Source organism: Trichomycterus rosablanca, chromosome 6 (assembly GCF_030014385.1).
Source record: "Trichomycterus rosablanca isolate fTriRos1 chromosome 6, fTriRos1.hap1, whole genome shotgun sequence".
NCBI lineage: Eukaryota > Metazoa > Chordata > Actinopteri > Siluriformes > Trichomycteridae > Trichomycterus > Trichomycterus rosablanca.
This window is the reverse complement of record NC_085993.1, coordinates 15,721,896-15,735,217: the sequence shown is the minus strand read 5'-3', so window position 1 is coordinate 15,735,217 and position 13,322 is coordinate 15,721,896. Positions and strand designations below refer to the sequence as shown.

The 13,322-nt window shown below is 38.2% G+C and overlaps 1 protein-coding gene across 2 annotated transcripts in view; it reads right to left on the bottom strand.

Annotated features, from left to right (window-relative positions):
- Positions 1 to 10,546, bottom strand: part of LOC134316305 (cadherin-22) — a 152,339-nt gene extending 141,793 nt beyond the window's left edge. For both annotated transcript variants that reach the window (XM_062996651.1, XM_062996650.1), the window contains exon 1: positions 10,266 to 10,546. In XM_062996651.1, the coding sequence (XP_062852721.1) occupies positions 10,266 to 10,493 (228 nt within the window). In that variant the 5' untranslated portion in view covers positions 10,494 to 10,546. The remainder of the gene's footprint in view (positions 1 to 10,265) is intronic.
- Positions 10,547 to 13,322: the final 2,776 nt, after the last annotated feature.

Below are 13,322 nucleotides of genomic sequence, written 5' to 3'. Positions count from 1 at the left end.
AGGCAAAAGCTAACTAACAAAGACAAAAACTAATAAACAAAGGCTAAACAGACTAAACAAAACTAAACTGGACTAAACAGGACTAGAAAGAGCTAACAAACAAAGGTTAAACAAACAAAAGGCTAAGGCTAATGAACAGAGACAAAGGCTAAACAGGACAAAACAGGACTGAACAAGACTAAACAAAGGCTAAACAAAGGCTAAACAGGACAAAACAAGACTAAACAAAGGCTAAACAGACTAGGGACAAAGACAAAGACAAAAGCAAGGACAAACCAGGTCGAAATACAAGGCAAAATCCAGAGTTCAGAAGCAAATCAAATCAGAAGGCATACAGGGTTCAAAGCAAAATAGTCTCCAATAAGCGTTCCCAGCTCCCCTCTTAAATACCCTCAGCTGAGGGACAGCTGGAGCCAATTAGCAGAGGGGAACCAATCATCAAAGGGGCGTTGGCTCAGGACAGCGTGAGAAAGGGGGTGTGGCACATAGGAGCTTCAGGAGCTCCAGCAGAAACACACAGAGGCTGAATTTGTAACAGTATTGGCTGAGGACTGAGCGAGAGAGGGGTGTGGCACATAGGAGCTTCAGGAGCTGCAGCAGGAACACACAGAGGCTGAATTCGTGACAGCATCATTCGATTTAAAATCCTATATGTTTTTAAAATGTATCATTGTATCATCTGTACAAAAGGTACCTAATTAATTACTATTAATTTACTGACTAATTATTATTAACAGCTTTCAGGGCAAGTAGTGAATAATATTTGCTTAATGCATATTAAATAACCATTTTTATTTAGTTTCATTTTAATAAAGCGTATTATTTTTAAAAAGACAGTCCTTAATTCAATCAAGATCTATTAACTAATATTACTGTATTAGTGTCTTCTACGAAGGATCTTCAAAAAATTTCTGCACGGTTATATTTTGGCTGGAAACGGGGAGGGCGGGAGGAGTAGCAATTGGTCGTGTCTGAGAGACAGAGAGTGTATAGTCTGGATTTAGCACCATCTGATTTCAACCTTTTTGGACACTCAAAGAAGCTTTAAGGGGAAGCAGATTTTCATGTGATGATGATGTGAAAGCAGCAGTGTATCAGTGGCTATGCGCTCAGCCAAAACCAATGCTGGTACGACGCTGGGAAAAATGCATTGAAAGGTGATGATGTAGAAAAGTGATGTATTTGTTTTTGAAATTCTTAATAAATAGTGTAAAAAAATGTGGAAACTTTTTTGAAGAACCCTCATACTTTCAAATGATCATGAATTCAGCATTGGAGGAATTTGCATTTGGAGGTACTAATAACATGAGCTTGCACTGTTATCATGTACACCATGTACACATTCAGTAACATTCTGTTGTAGCAATATTCTTGGAATACGACTACTGGCAATAATGCCCTAAGCATATCTACATTTTCTAAGTAGTAATTGATTATGTATTAATACTTCTAGTGTATTCCTCTCACATTAGTTTATTACTTCGTTTGGTTCCATCATGTAAGAGAATGTATAGAATCAATTTTCAATCATTTAATATTGTTTGTTTATTAGGATTTTTTTTCTCCCTTTTAGCGCGTCCAATTGCCCGATTGTGTCATGCTTTCTCTCCATCAATGCCGATCCCTGCTCTGATTGAGGAGAACGAAGCTAACCCACGCCCCCTCCGACACATGGGCAGCATGCCGTATGCAACTTATCACCTACACTTTGACGAGTGCAGTGCAGCTCAGCGTTGTGTACGGAGAGACACACCCTGACAGCACACTTTTCTCATCTCTGTGCAGGCGCCACCAATCAGCCAGCAGAGGTCATAACTGCACCAGTCGTGGGAGAGAGACCCCATCCAGCTTAGTCCCGCCCATATCTGAACAACAGGCCAATCGTTGTTCATGTGGCCGCTCAGCCTTAGACGGCAGGCAGGGCTGAGGTTCGATACGATGTATTCGAGATCCCAGCTCTGGTTCCAGCGTGTGTTTTTACCGCTGCGCCACCTGAGCGGCGTTTATTAGGATTTTAACGTCATGTTTTACACTTTGGTTTCATTCATGACAGGACAGGTAGTTACTCGATACACAAGATTCATCAGTTCACACAAGGTTATATCGAACACAGTCATGGACAATTTAGTATCTCCAATTGACCTCACTTGCATGTCTTTGGACTGTGGGAGGAAACCGGAGGAAACCCACACAGGGAGAACATGCACACTCCACACAGAAAGGGCCCGGACCGCCCCACCTGGGGTTCAAACCCAGGACCTTTTTACCCACTTAGCCACTGTGCTGCCCCCAATCATTTAATATTTAATTAATGAAATCAGTGTAATAATATTGTAATTATTTCTGTGTATTTTAAAGCACTTTAAATAACTGACCCTTTAAACAAAACTGAAGAGTAGTGGGAAAAATAAATTTAGTTCTTGTCAAAGGAAACAACCTGAGACAGACATCAGTGTAAAGATTTTGTACAAGAGCTGCATGTGTAAGTGGAATCAACATGGATCTCAAGGTCTGTTTTCATCCAATTAAAATAGTTTAAGGTTTAAAACCAGTCTATTAGATGTCTCTATTTAACCTATAGTTCTCAGGAAGCAGCCGCACCAGCCTGTTATATTTCCTATTATAAAACGGATAGTTCCGGTCCTAAAATCTGATTGGCTGAGCCGCGTTCGAAGCCGTTGTAAAATCCCAGATAAACTCACACCTATGACCACCTCACATCATTCCATATTAATACGCCACTGAATCGAAAAAGTTAATGTTATTTTCGACCTTATGTTGCCTAGCAACACTGTTAATCGAACTATTTTGCGTCGCGGAAGAATGCTTTATTGTAAGTTTATACACAATAAATACATTTATGAATTAAACATTGTTGTATTTATTATATTTTATGTTGACCGCCGTTTTATAAAAGCAATAAGCCACTCGAGACCGTACGTTACTGTTACGATTTTAGCACGGGGAAAGAAGTTTTAGGCACTCCGCTTCGCGTCGTGCCAAAACGTCATCCCCGTGCTAAAATCACAGTAACGTACGGCCTCTCGTGGCTTATTGCTTTAACAAAAAGACAGTGAGGTGCAAGTAGGCTGATAGCAGCTGTGTCATGAGTCGAGTCAGTCAGACGGGTTTAAATCAGCTCTTCTTAGTCTTCTCCTTGCCTCTGGCTGCCATTTGCACACGCATCTGTCCATGCTAACTGGAGGGACGCAGGTTTTGTCTGAGTGAGAGACTTCAAATTAAAGGTCACGCAGAGGTCTGCCTCGCTAGGCAGCTGCTAGAATCAACAGTGTACAATTCTTCACCAAACTCCCACGTAGCTTACTTATAAATTCAACACACAAAATAATAAGGATATTCTGATTCTGTGGATTTCTGCAATAATTCGTTTAATACATTCAGATGCTGTGGCCCAATTTACACAGACATGTATTTTTATTGAACTTTCTGCTTATGCAAAGGCTTGGACCAGCTAGTAATGTTTTAATATACAGTGCCTTGCAAAAGTATTCAGCCCCCTTGAACTTTTCAACCTTTTGCCACATTTCAGGCTTCAAACATAACGATATGAAATTGTAATTTTTTGTGAAGAATCAACAATAAGTGGGACACAATCGTGAAGTGGAACGAAATTTATTGGATATTTTAAACTTTTTTTAGAAATAAAAAACTGAAAAGTGGGGCGTGCAATATTATTCAGCCCCCTTGCGTTAATACTTTGTAGCGCCACCTTTTGCTGCGATTACAGCTGCAAGTCGCTTGGGGTATGTCTCTATCAGTTTTGCACATCGAGAGACAGACATTTTTGCCCATTCTTCCTTGCAAAACAGCTCGAGCTCAGTGAGGTTGGATGGAGAGCGTTTGTGAACAGCAGTTTTCAGCTCTTTCCACAGATTCTCGATGGGATTCAGGTCTGGACTTTGACTTGGCCATTCTAACACCTGGATACGTTTATTTGTGAACCATTCCATTGTAGATTTTGCTTTATGTTTTGGATCATTGTCTTGTTGGAAGATAAATCTCCGTCCCAGTCTCAGGTCTTTTGCAGACTGCAACAGGTTTTCTTCCAGAATGGTCCTGTATTTGGCTCCATCCATCTTCCCATCAATTTTAACCATCTTCCCTGTCCCTGCTGAAGAAAAGCAGGCCCAAACCATGATGCTGCCACCACCATGTTTGACAGTGGGGATGGTGTGTTCAGGGTGATGAGCTGTGTTGCTTTTACGCCAAACATAACGTTTTGCATTGTGGCCAAAAAGTTCGATTTTGGTTTCATCTGACCAGAGCACCTTCTTCCACATGTTTGGTGTGTCTCCCAGGTGACTTTTTATAGATATCTTTGAGAAATGGCTTTCTTCTTGCCACTCTTCCATAAAGGCCAGATTTGTGCAGTGTACGACTGATTGTGTCCTATGGACAGAGTCTCCCACCTCAGCTGTAGATCTCTGCAGTTCATTCAGAGTGATCATGGGCCTCTTGGCTGCATCTCTGATCAGTCTTCTCCTTGTTTGAGCTGAAAGTTTAGAGGGACGGCCGGGTCTTGGTAGATTTGCAGTGGTCTGATACTCCTTCCATTTCAATATGATCGCTTGCACAGTGCTCCTTGAGATGTTTAAAGCTTGGGAAATCTTTTTGTATCCAAATCCGGCTTTAAACTTCTCCACAACAGTATCTCGGACCTGCCTGGTGTGTTCCTTGGTCTTCATGATGCTCTCTGCGCTTTAAACAGAACTCTGAGACTGTCACAGAGCAGGTGCATTTATACGGAGACTTGATTACACACAGGTGGATTCTATTTATCACCATCAGTCATTTAGGTCAACATTGGATCATTCAGAGATCCTCACTGAACTTCTGGAGTGAGTTTGCTGCACTGAAAGTAAAGGGGCTGAATAATATTGCACGCCCCACTTTTTAGTTTTTTATTTCTAAAAAAAGTTTAAAATATCCAATAAATTTCGTTCTACTTCACGATTGTGTCCCACTTGTTGTTGATTCTTCACAAAAAATTACAATTTCATATCGTTATGTTTAAAGCCTGAAATGTGGCAAAAGGTTGAAAAGTTCAAGGGGGCTGAATACTTTTGCAAGGCACTGTATATACTACTCATATGTAGCTGTCCGACTGCCAGGGGAAAATATATATATATCCCCTGGCAGTCGGACAGCTACATATGAGGTAGACATTTAGTGATAGCATCAGTAAAAGAAAGAATACCAAAGTAAGACAGAGCACAGAATCATGTGACGACTTCTTCCATTACTGCAGGACAAACCACATGTGAATCTGACAATGTTCCAGTATACACTGGTCAGCCATAACTTTAAAACCACCTCAGTGTTTCTACACTCACTGTCCATTTTATCAGCTCCACTTACCATATAAAAGCACTTTGTCGTTCTACAATTACTGACTGTAGTCCATCTGTTTCTCTACATACCTTTTTAGCCTGCTTTCACACTGTTCTTCAATGGTCAGGACCCCACAGGACAGGCATTATTTGAGTGGTGGGTCATTCTCAGCATTGCAGTAACAATGACATGGTGGTGGTGTGTTAGTGTGTGTTGTGCTGGTATGATTGGGTAAGACACAGCAGCGCTTATGCCGTGTCCACTCACTGTCCACTCTATTACACACTCCTACCTAGTTGGTCCACCTTGTAGATGTAAAGTCAGGGACGATTGCTCATCTATTGCTGCTATTTGAGTTGGTCATCTTCTAGACCTTCATCAGTGGTCACAGGACACTGCCCACGGGGCATTTTTGGTTGGTGGACTATTCTCAGTCCAGCAGTGACAGTGAGATGTTTAAAAACTCCATCTGCAGTGCTGAGAATGACCCACAACCTAAATAATACCTGCTTTGTGGTGGTCCTGGGAGAGTCCTGACCATTAAAGAACAGCATGAAAGCAGGCTAACAAAGCATGCAGAGAAACAGTAAACTACAGTCAGTAATTGTAGAACTACAAAGTGCTTCTATATGGTAAGTGGAGCTGATAAAATGGACAGTGAGTGTAGAAACAAGGAGGTGGTTTTAATGTTATGGCTGATCAGTGTATATTAATTATTTTAGGTCATTTAAAAGAATTATGTCTATGGAAAACATTTTGCAACATTTATCTCGCCCTTAAAATGCCTTGGTAAGACAATTTAGCTAGTTAAACACAACCACACTTGAATTATGATACACACATAGTACTATTTTCTGCCAAGGAGGACCACTGGCTCTAAAAAGTATGAAAATGCCGGCCACTTTGTACCCTGGCCAGCAAAGGATTTTTACAGAAACCCTAACACGTAAGGACTAGACACTTACAGCCCAAACAGCAGGAGCCAACATAAGAAGGTAATTTGGTATCTAGCCATTTCTCCAGCATACATGCCCAGTTTGGTCTGTTGAGAGCTAAACCAGGCCACTGGCACTTGTACTCGAACATAAGTCTGTGGTGGTTGGGCTAAATTATTAGACTGCTGCACTGCTGCCCCAATAAATCCCACTTATGTCATCAGCCAAGTTTAGTATTAATAAATTCACACAACACACACTAACACACCACCACCATGTCAGTGTCACTGCAGTGCTGAGAATGATCCACCACCCAAATAATACCTACTCTGTAGTGGTCCTGTGGGGGTCGGTCCTGACCATTGAAGAACAGCATGAAAGGGGGCTAACAAAGCATGCAGATAAACAGATGGACAACAGTCAGTAATTGTAGAACTACAAAGTGCTTCTATATGGTAAGTGGAGCTGATAAAATGGACAGTGAGTGTAGAAACAAGGAGGTGGTTTTAATGTTAATATACTGTACATATATGAAAACCTGGCATCATATTTCCAACAAAAGTATGTGGACACTTTTAATTACGAAGTTCATCTGTTTACTACACCCACTGCCACCAGGTGAATAAAGTCAATGTTATAAAACATCATTATATGCTTCTAATTTTGTGAAAGATCTGTGTGGGGTTCTTTACTACTCCAGCTTCCTCCTGTGCACTAGAGGTACATAAAGACATGGTCTAATGATTTTGATGTGGAAGCAGTGCAGCAGCCTGAACAGAGTGTTAAACCTCAAGCCCATTAAATACATGTGAGATTCATTGGAATTATAATTGTTAGCGAGGCCTAGGGATGGCATCATCGCCACAATCTTGTCAAAAGCATTCCCAAAAACTATTATTACGAAAGAGGTGACTATGTAGAAAGGTGATATAACTTGTTTTTTAAAATTAATTTCCAGTAATTAATATTTATAAATACACGTGTGCATTTACTTATGCAGAGTGTACATTTTGTGTAAACTATTTTCTGCTGCTACTACCTCTATTGGAGAGATGCCATATTCTATTCTATTTTATTCTATTCTATTTTATTTATTTATTTTATTTATTTTATTTATTTTATTTATTTTATTTATTTTATTTATTTTATTTATTTTATTTATTTTATTCTATTTTATTCTTTTATTTTATTCTTTTTTATTTTATATTCTATTTTATTTTATTCTACTTTTTATATTATTATATTTTATTGTATTATATTTTATTACATTTTTTTCTGTTTTATTTTATTTTATTTTATTCTATTTTATTCTTTTATATTCTATTTTATTCTATTCTATTTTATTTTATTCTATTATATTTTTGGTTTTATTTTTTTATTCTGTTCTATTTAATTTCATTTTATTTTATTCTACTCTTTTGTATTCTATTCTATTTTAATTCTACAGTATTTTAATTCTATTCTATTCTATTCTTTTCTATTCTTTTCTATTCTATTCCTGCCCATGGCTTTCCAAAAGTATGTCCAGCAAGCCCCTGTTTAGTTATTCAAATATATTAGACTATATTATGTATAGCATTCATGCAATGTAATTGTAACATTAAATATGTGCCCAGTTTAAATAATAATGAATAGAGTACTTGTCCCTCAAATCCCCTGGTTCTTACATGACACAAGTTTTCATAAATATGGCTATCATAAACCATTTATAAATCTGTGTTATGGCTACAAAACCTGCATAAATGGAGAGGGTTTAACAGATTATAGAAGATTAGGAAAGTTCATTATCCAAATGTATTGGGCTAAACTGCCAGTTTATAGTGCAGACATCGGACCATTTAGTAATCAAAAGACACATTTCATCTGTAAAATAAAATCCATAATCTCTCTGGCATCGTAGCTGAGATAGGGAGAATAAAGAGGCAGGAATGAAGGGAGGACAGAAAAAAAAAGGTGATAAAAAGCATGCTGGTCATATTTAATCCTGTATAGACCTAATTAAAGTATTTGATACCTTTAGCGATAAATGGGTCTAGCAACACCAGCAGTCTCTATCAATTGTCTTGGCTTGTGTCGTGGCTTCACGACACAATTGGGGTGCTATAACTTCTGAGCAGTTTTATTTAATAAAATCACGTCTCTACAGACACCCCCCCTTACACCTGCCTTCCTTTGCAGACAGCTGCTCCTATCTTGTCTAGCACAGACACACACCCAGGCGTAATGAATTAGTCCAAAATGCAACTGTTCTTCTCTTTAAAACACACCTACACAATCACATACCTGGCTGCTGACACACAATGAGCCCAGGAAGAAAAAACGGAAGTTAACAGAAGATCTAAAATACTGACCTATGTAAAAAAAACATAAATAAATAATAATAAAAAAATACAGGTTTTAGTGCATAACCTGCACTAAGAAGCCAACAAATGCATTTAATAAGAGAATCCAAAAATCCAAAACAAAGCCAAAATCCATTCCAGAATTGGATCCAAAGGTAATCTTTGCTGTAGCCTTACTGACTGAGGTATTCAGAATAAAACAGCGGTCTATTACACTAACTCACCACCAGAGCCACACACTTGACAAAGTATCTAACAAATACTCACTATGATAATCCACCAGCACCCAGGTGGCGCAGTGGAATATTCCGCTTGCACACCAACTAGCGGTTGCCTCCGGTCACCTGGGCACCATCTAGCGGGAATGATTGGCAGTGCCTGCAGCAGATACTAATTGCTGCCATATCTGCAGGGTGGGGGCCGGACTATGTGTGGGTGGGACTTCATACGCAGTGTAAGGACCCTAATTGGCGCAAGAGACACCCGTGCAAAGTGCAGGGGCGAGAAGAGGAGGGCTGTGCACATGTCGGAAGAGGCGTGTATAGCGACATGCTCTCCTCGGATGCAATCCGGAATCCCTCAGCAGCAGAAGACAAACTGAGTGCACTAAATCGGGAGGAAAATGCATTAAAAAAAGAGAATCCACTGCTGGCTGATGTAAAAGAAGTGGCCAGTAACTGCACACATGTTGGAGGAGTGTGTGCTAGTGTATGGCCTTCCATAGTTTGGACCTTCGTCTTTTTTCAGCACATAATTATACTATATGAAATCTATTAACAATTAAGTACTAAAACTAGAATTTGTTCAACCAACCGTCAACAAAGGCTTCTTCGGTCTCCATGATGTTTAAACCATCCAATAACACTTGTTTTTTAATATTATTGATTTATTTATTTATTTTGCTGAACTGGCCAATAGTTACCTAAAAATAAGATTCGCTTCATTCACTAAATGTTATGATGGAAAAAAAAAAAGTTACAACACAGTTAGGTTGGCTCGATAAGCCTGTTTTGCTGTAATGTACTGAAAAATGCTGGGGTTTTTTCACCCCTATCCACAAAGGTTTTAAGGTCACCTCAATTAAACATCTGTATATTATAAATAGCCACACAAAGCAAGGATAGTGTATCAGTTTATCTTACTGTAGGTATGGACAACTTGTATTAATGGTCCATCCAAAACCTTTTAACAGATTCATAAAACATAACTCCACTACTAGATTAAAAAGCCTCGATAATAGAAGACTTATACACGAGGGATCTTCAAAAAGTTTCTGCGCTTTTATATTTTGGAAATGGTGATGGTGGGAGGTAGTGGGAGTAGTAATTGGTCGTGTCTGAGAGACTGAGAGAGAGCTTATAGTCCGGATATAGCGGCATCTGACTTCCACCTTTTTGGACGCTCAAAGAAGCTTTAGGAGGAAGAAGATTTTCATGTGATGATGATGTGAAAGCAGCGATGCATTAGTGGCTACACTCTCAACCAAACACATTTTTTGCTGATGGCATTAAAAAGTTAGTACGACGCTGGGAAAATGGCATCGGAAGGTGACTGAATTTGTTTTTGAAATTCTTAATTTAAACTTTTTGAATAACCCTTGTGTATATATACATAATAGTTCTTCAGGTGAACGTACCTTTCCGACGTAAAGCGGCTCTGTTCCCGTGTACTCCTCCACCACAAAGAACTGGTTCCACACCCATCCTCTCTTCACTCGCTCATGAGTAAAAGTGTGATTTTCGGTAGATCTGCTTCCTCTCTGAGCACTAGTCCTTTCATCATAACAAGAAACCAATCCCCAAAAGTTCAGCACTCCCAGAGTCACCACAAGAGCTGATGTCCTTCCTTTCCACTTAACAGCCATACTGGGAAAATGTCTGCCTTCTACATGTGGGTAAATGTTATGATCACAGTTCAACTTTTCTTTTCAACTCTTATTTCCCTCCTTCTTGATGTTTATGGTTAAAAAAAGGAAACAAGGAAAGAAAATCCAAGGTCTTCAGGAAAGTTAATTCCAGGGTGTGGATTCTATTTAAAGTTGCAGACTGTACTGGTAAGACGCAGATCTGAGAAGCATGTTCTTGTTGTTTTGTTTGTTTGTTTATTCTGTAGTGGTTTAGTTGTAGTAAAGTTATGGGGAGATGAGTCTACTCTACAATAATAGCTGTAGAGCCATACAGTTCTTGCTGTGCTATTAGTTCTCTATAGAAGAAGCAAAACCTGAACAAGATATTAGACATGATTGTAAATCAGGTAGGAAAAAAGAATGTTGCAGGTGTTTTTAGGGTTGAATTCCGGTGGCATGAAAAAGATAGTAAGTGCAATGCTACAGTACTTTACTCCTTTCCCGCCGTTTTATCAAATGCAAACATACACAGTACTTTCTTTCATCAACCATTCAAAGAGATACGATGAATGTCATGATGCTGAGAATAAAAGCTTGCACAAAGTGTTTCTGTGTTCAAGGAAACATGATTGAAAAAAAATCCAATACAGTCAGGACCTTATGCTTTAGCACAGCCTCTTTAGTAGTGTATTAGCTGTATCCACAGTAGACCTCCAGAATCAACAAAAAGATGTGATGGAAAAAGGGCAGTCCATCTGAAACAGAGCAGAAAGACAAAGTTAATAAATTCCACTGATTTGATCCTATGGTACATATTAAGTATAAACACTGTATATTGATCAAATTATCTGCACTGATGCATTCTGAGTTATAAAACAGTTTTAAATAATAAAAATTATTATATAAAAAAATATTATATTAAAAATAAAAAAGCTGATGTCCTTCCATTCCACTTAACAGGGACAGTGGTAGCCTAGTGGGTAGAGCTTTGGGCTTTGGGTTCTTGAGCAAGGCCCTTAACCCTGTCTGCTCCAGGGGCGCCATACAATGGCTGACCCTGTGCTCTGACCCCAGCTTCCAAACAAGCTGGGATATGTGAAGAAAGAATTTCATTGTACTGTACAACTGTATATGTATATATGACAAATAAAGGATATCTTATATCTCAACAGCCATCCTAGAAAGCCTTCTACATGTGGGTAAATGTTTTAATTACAGTATATCATTTTCTCAACTATTTACTTCCCTCCTTCTTAATTTTTATGATTAAAAAAGAAGATAAAAATGAAGAAAAAGAAAGTAATGACTTCTTAATAATTTCATTTATTTATCTTTGGTAGCTGCATCATCCTGATCGGGCTGAGATAGGTCTGGTGCTGTCTGCTCAGCAGCTCAACAGTGGCAGTTTGAAGGTGATACCTTTAACCTTTTAATCAGTAGTTCAGTACTTTAACTGCTGAGCCTCCACTGCCCCCTACAACAGTGTCCCCTACTTTAACTGTCAGAGCAGAAATACAACCTGGGTAGCATGCCACACACTCACACATTTACTCTGTAGTATCCAGCGGGTAGTGGATAAAGCTTAAGCATAAAGCATGGCTAAAGAGCTTCACTGGGGCAAACCAGTAATTCACAATCCATATTAGAGTCAAAATACAAGCAAACAGGGTTAAGAAATAAAAATAATAATAATAATAATAACAATAATAATAATAACAATAACAACAACAACAACAACAACAACAACAACAACAAACAACAAACAACAATAATAGTAATAATAATAATAATAATAAAACACATTAAAAATAACATTAAATAAATAAATAAAAATACAAATAGTAATAATAGTAATAATAATAACTAATAGTAATAATAATAATAGCAATAATAATAATAATATAGATCAACTACTACTAATAATAATAATAAAAATAAAAAAGAAATAAATGACTACTACTACTACTACTACTACTACCAATAATAATAATAATAACAATCAAGAAATAAAAAAGAAATAATTAAACTAAGAAGAAGAAGAAGAAGAAGAAGAAGAAGAATTATTACTTATTAAATAATTATTAATTAAATTAAACAGCAAGGACAATACTCATCCAGGACAAGCATCACACAAGAGGTACTCATAGACAAACTAATCAAGAAACAGGTGCAGACAATGATCAAAGAAACCAGTAATAGACCAGAAGCGGAGACAGGGCATGGGGACAGACAGACTGAAATCATAATGCAGGTGGCGCTTCAGATAGAAGAACAGACAGAACCTGGTCTTTAGGAGGTGGGACAAAACTAGAGTACCCACCAGAAACCTACCCAGACTACCCAGGGAAAACATGGCAATCAGTATTATTCACACTTTATTAATTTCTTATGATGACTGTCTAGCTGCCTGTGAGCTTCTCTGTAATTGTGTGTATCATTTTGGGACTATTCTTGACCATCCTAGGTGATTTAATCCTATTTTAATTGCTGTTCTTTTCATTGCAATGGTACACTGTGCACCTTTTCCAGCCGTGTATTAACTAGCAATAAAAAGCAAAACTTAGCTTATTTATTTCAATAAGGTACAAACCAAATGTGATTGTTAGAACACTGTGCCACACTCTGGTCCCATTTTAATTGCCCTATTTACCCCCTTTCAGTCTACAAATAACAAAAAATAACTTTTAATTGTAGTAATTTACCAGCAGAACTGTTTTCCAGGCACAATCTTTAGACTCAGCAAGAATTCTAATAAAGGTTCAAGCCCTACAGCAATGACTGGTGTATAAGCTAGTCATGTGTGGAGAAAGGATCACTAAGGGAGGGTTATACATCATGAACCTGGTC